General features: G+C 40.8%; 1 protein-coding gene across 1 annotated transcript in view; it reads right to left on the bottom strand.

Annotated features, from left to right (window-relative positions):
• Positions 1 to 5305, bottom strand: part of LOC102863424 (developmental pluripotency-associated protein 2-like) — a 10996-nt gene that overhangs the window by 2419 nt on the left and 3272 nt on the right. Inside the window, exons 4-5 of the mRNA XM_006895352.1 lie at positions 5130 to 5286; positions 652 to 847 (exon numbers count right to left, since the gene is read on the bottom strand). Of these exons, the coding sequence (XP_006895414.1) occupies positions 652 to 847; positions 5130 to 5286 (353 nt within the window). The remainder of the gene's footprint in view (positions 1 to 651; positions 848 to 5129; positions 5287 to 5305) is intronic.

The raw sequence follows: 5305 nt of genomic DNA, 5'->3' as shown, positions 1-5305 counted from the left end.
GTACCATGGACTGCCAAAAAAACAAAGAGATTCATCCTGGAAGGGGTCAAACTGGGCAGCTCCCTGGAGGCAAAGATTCGGAAGTGCCGTCTAACATACATTGGACATGTTGTAAGGAGGGACCAGTCCTTGGAGAGGGACTTTAGGCTTGGGAGGGTGGAGGGACAGCGCAGGAGTGGAAGGCCCTCTATGAAGTGGATTGATTCAGTGACTGGGGTAATCGGGATGGGAGGGTCAGAGACAGTGCAATTGTCACAGGACAGAGCAGGATTTAGGGCTGTTGTACATAGGGTCGCTATGAGTTGCAAGCAACTCAACAGCACATAACAACCTGGCTAATTAAGAAAAAGGTCTGCTACTTAATTCTAATTCATTGCTGTCAATTTGGAACCCACTTCTAGCTAGTCCTCCAGACAGTTTTCCAGAGGCTCTCAATAACATATGAAGAGATGGTCCATATTTCTCCCATGTAGCAGACACCGGAGGGAGAGGTACCACTTTTGTGTTAGCAGCTTCCTGTGGACTATGCCACCAGGACAAAGAATGAAGTCAATTTTCCCTAGTGTATTCAAGAATATTTATCTATGTCAGATACCCATTTAGACTTTTACTCTTCCGTGTGTTACACTTACAAAGATACTTTGGAGTTACCTCTGAACACATTGAGGACACAGCATGTTATCTTCTATTTCTGGAGATGGAAAAACACAGGCTGGTAATATTAACAGAGAAATCATCTTTCGAGGACTGTCTGGCACCCAGACACGACCTGAGTGGAACTGCAGATGAACCCAACCATCTACGTCTGAGGGGAGAACTCGGCCATGGACCACACACCATCTACCACCTAGAAAAAGAACGAGAAGCAAAATCAAGGACTAATACCCCCAATCCAGCTTGTTATGCAGTCACAGTTTTTCTAAAACAAAACAAAACAAAAAACCAACTGAAACAGAAGCATAAAAATATAGATCAAAAGACACTAGAACTTTCTAAATTATGTCTCATTAGGAAGAATATGGTAACTTTTTAGGTTGTCTGTATCCAAGTTTTTGTGGTTGTTGTTAATTGCTATCAAGTCAGCTCCTGCTTATGGTGATCCTATGAAGGGCAGATCAAAACCTGCACTATCCTACCAATCTCTGCTATTTTTAAATTCATTGTTGTGATCACTGTGTCAATCCATCTTGTTAAGCATCTTCTGTAACTAAACCTTCACATTTCCAAGCAGGTAGTTCTTTTGCAAGTTTGGGACCTCATTAGTACATGAATTGAAGTCTCACTCTTTTCTCTACTGAGTATCCTGGCTGCACTTTTTTCCAAAATAGACTAGTTTGGTGTAATGTTTTTATTCTGAAGAAAACTATTATTGATCAACCTTTCTGTTTACTTTTATTATTTACAAATGAAAAAGTAAAGTTTAGCAGTTTTAGTTTTCCCAGAGTCAAGACGTAAAATTCAGGTTGTTGTTTTGGTTGTGTGTTTTGTTTTTTTAAAATTCAGGTATTTTAATACACAGTAATTTCCTTAACCTCCACACTATATTGCCTTAGTTATCAAGAATAGGCAAGAAAAGACTATTCAAAAGCTTGCAAAATTTATGTATAATGGCCATAAACGCATGAACATGAATGTTTATGAATATAGAAATAAATAAGTAAATTTATAAAGAGATAAATGTATACTATCTCTGCAAACACACTGGAGTGTCAGCTTTGCATTAGCTCTGGGTCAATGGCACACTGTAACATGATCATGAAATAAATCAGGGCTATAGGAAACACTGTGTAGTAAACTAATAATATTTAGGAAGGAAAACAAGTCACAGCACACACATACATGCACACAAACTCATTTCATTGAATTTATTCTGATTATGTTGATACTGTTGCATACAATTGAGTCAGAACCCACTCATAGCTGATCCTTCGGTGGGTTTTTAGGAGCAGTAAACTGCACAGGAGATTGCCATTTTTCTCCTGTGGAGAAGCTGCTGGATTTGAAACGTGTGCCTTCGGTTAGGCAGCACTACCCCTTACCCCTAGGCCCCCAGAGTTCCCTATGTATTGTTGTATAGTGTCAAATTCAAACTGACCCATAGCTGACCCTCCTGAGGCAGTAAATCCCATGGGATATTATCCATCTTGCTCCCGCAAAGCAGCCGGTGCATTTTTACCACATACCTGTGCTTTGAAAGCATAAGAAAACAAAAATCCTCACCACTGAGCAAATAGGCAGCATTATGATAGATGGAGAAAAGATTGAAATCATTAACAATTTAATCTTGCCGTCTTGCTTGGATCCACAGTCAACATCCTTGGTACCAGCATTCAAGAGATTGTGAGACATAACATTGGCAAAGTCTGCTGTCAGGGGTCTCTCCAATGTCCTTAATAGCAATGACATCAATTTAAACACTAACGTGCAAAAGAAAAAACAAACAAACAAACAAACAACAACAAGCAGACATGCCTTGGAGAAAGTGTAGCTGGACTCTATCTAGGGGGTAAAGACAGTGAATCTTCTATTTTGTAGTTGCATGTGCAATAAGTTAAAGAAATAACTTTTTATAGAAACATTTCAAGAAAAATTGATAAAAGAGATGATCACTAAAATTGGGAAACAGGTATTTCACATTTAGAAGGAAGAATTTTAACTGAGAAGCAGTACAGTAAGGTGTTTTGGAATCCAAGGAATGCTGTTTCTTTGTGTTGCTGCTGCTGTTGTTGTTATGCCTCATTGAGTATTACTATGACTCATAGCAGCCCTATGAAGAACAGATCTACCCTACCCTATACCACCATCACTATTTATTAAATACTTGAGCCCCTTGTTAAAGCCACTGTGCCAATCTATCTTAATTAAGGGTCTTCCTCTCTTATGCTTACCCTCCAACTTTCTAGCATCATGTCCTTTCCTAAAAAGTGGTTCCTCTTAGCAATATGCCCATAGTATCTGAGACAAATCTTCACAATCCTTGCCTACAAGGAGCACACTGGCTTCATTTTCTCTAAGACTTAATTGTTTTTTCTATTGGCAGTCCATAGAATGCATTCAATGTTCTCTTCCAAAACCACAACTTAAAGACATCTATTTTTCTTCATCTTTAGTCACTGTCCAATTTTCAGTTGCATAAGAATTAACAAGACGGTGGTTTGGTTTAATCTGCTATCACTGTTCATCAGCACCTTGGATAATTCCTTGATTTCAGATTTTCCCAAAGCAACACATATTTTGATTCTTTGACTGCTTGCACCGATGGTGTGATTATGGATCCACATAAGATAAAATATGTGCTGTTGTTGTTGTTGTTGTTATGTGCCGTCTAGTTGTTTGCGACTCATAGCGACCCTATGCACAACAGCCCTAAACCCTGCTCTATCCTGTGCCAACCGCACTGCCTCTGACACACCCATCCCGATTACCCTAGTCACGGAATCAATCCATCTCATAGAGGGTCTTCCCCTCTTGCGCCGTCCTTCCACCCTCCCAAGCATGATGTCCCTCTCCAAGGACCTGTCCCTCCTTGCAACATGCCCAAAGTATGTCAGACGAAGCCCCAGAATCCTTGCCTCCAGGAGTAGCTTGGTTTAATCCTCTCCAGGATGAATCGGTTTGTTTTCTTGGCAGTCCAGGGTACATTCAATACTCTTCTCCAGCACCACAGCTCAAAGGCATCAATTCTCCTTCTATCCCCCCTAGTCATTGTCCCACTCTCTGATTCATAAAAAGTGATTGCAAAGACCATGGCCTGTATCAGGTGGACCTTAGTCTCCAGAGAGACACCGTTGCTCTTGAGTACTTTAGAGAGGTCCCTAACAGCAGACTTTCCCATCACAATACGTTTTTTGATTTCCTGACTGCTGGTGCCAAGAGGGTTGACCGTGGAGCTGAGCAAACCGAAGCTGTGAACAATCTCAATCTCTTCGTCATCCATCCTGACGCTGCCAATTGGTCTAGTGGTGGAATCTTTGTCTTCTTGACATTGAGCCTCAGTCCATACTGAAGGCTGCTGTCCTTGACCCTCTGCAGCAAGTGCATGAGGTCCTCCTCAGTTTCAGCAAGCAGTGCTGAATTTGTGCTAGTGTTGTTTATAATTAAGGCTAGTGTTTGCTTGTAATTGGGCTGCTTAACCAACAGGTTTGTGCTTTAAACCTACCAGCCACACTCAGTGGGAGAAAGATGAGACAGTCTGCTTATGTAAATATTTACAACTTGGAGATTCTTTGGGGTCATGTCTACTTTGTCCTGTAGTATGTCTATGAGTCAAAATCTATAAAGATGACGGTAGACAGTGAGTCTTCAGGTTGTGTGTGATCCTACAATCAGATTATCCTTTTGTCTCACCAGAGAATTCTGCTAAATAATGAGTCTCCACTCAAGTATCTGATTTTAAAAATCTAACCAATGCTAAAATCTTAACCCTCTCTAGGATGCACCTTTGGAAGCACGAGTGGCATCCACTTCCATAAATAGCTTGCCCCTAGAAATCCTATGAACCTGGAGAAAGGATGAAAGTCACACATGCAAGCATGGAGGACTTTTGTTCATAGGGTCACTCTGAGTCGCCTATGACTCAGCGACACTTAACAACAACAACAACCAATGCTAGGAGTCAGAACTGACAGGATGGCAGAGGGCTTTTCATATTTTAATCTAGCTCCTTTTAAAATGAATTGTAAAATGAGAAGAGTTTAATAACAACCTTTCACTTATAGTAATAGGTGTTCAGTTAGCCTATGCCCAGATTCTGATATTTAGCTGTGCAAGCTTATATAGCTCTGCCGATTATCACCATAGAATACTTCTGTCCAATCAGAGCTCACAATTTCCCGGCCACCCTCACTTCCATTAGCCTGCAACTTGTGTCCTCCTAGAAGTAAATCACCTTATTTTGAGTTAACATCCCCATTCATGTAAGTCTTATCAGTTGCACTGGGAGAGGAATAAATAATTCAAAACAACAAAATCTACCCAGAAATCACATGGGTATCTATCAATGAAGGAAAAGCTCAGTCCTGTGTGAATCCCATCTGCAATATATAAATCCATTGAGCTCAATTAACCCTTCGAAAATTAACCTAGTTTCCCTTTCTAGAAGAGTACTCACTCATTAAGGTTGCTCTTACCAACGACTTTCGGCAAAAAGGTCTCAGCTGCAGGAGGAATACGACATGAATTGACAGCCTTAGGCTGAGCTGCTGTTGAAGAAATTCTTGTCCAGGTTGCCATTATGGCCTCCTCAGATGATGTGACCACTTCGGCTATGTAGGTCCTTTTCTCTGTCTCCATTGTATTAGAACTT

The sequence above is a fragment of the Elephantulus edwardii genome, unplaced genomic scaffold (genome assembly GCF_000299155.1).
Source record: "Elephantulus edwardii isolate Elephantulus edwardi_28Jun2011 unplaced genomic scaffold, EleEdw1.0 scaffold00165, whole genome shotgun sequence".
NCBI lineage: Eukaryota > Metazoa > Chordata > Mammalia > Macroscelidea > Macroscelididae > Elephantulus > Elephantulus edwardii.
This window is presented reverse-complemented; position numbering and strand designations above follow the sequence as displayed.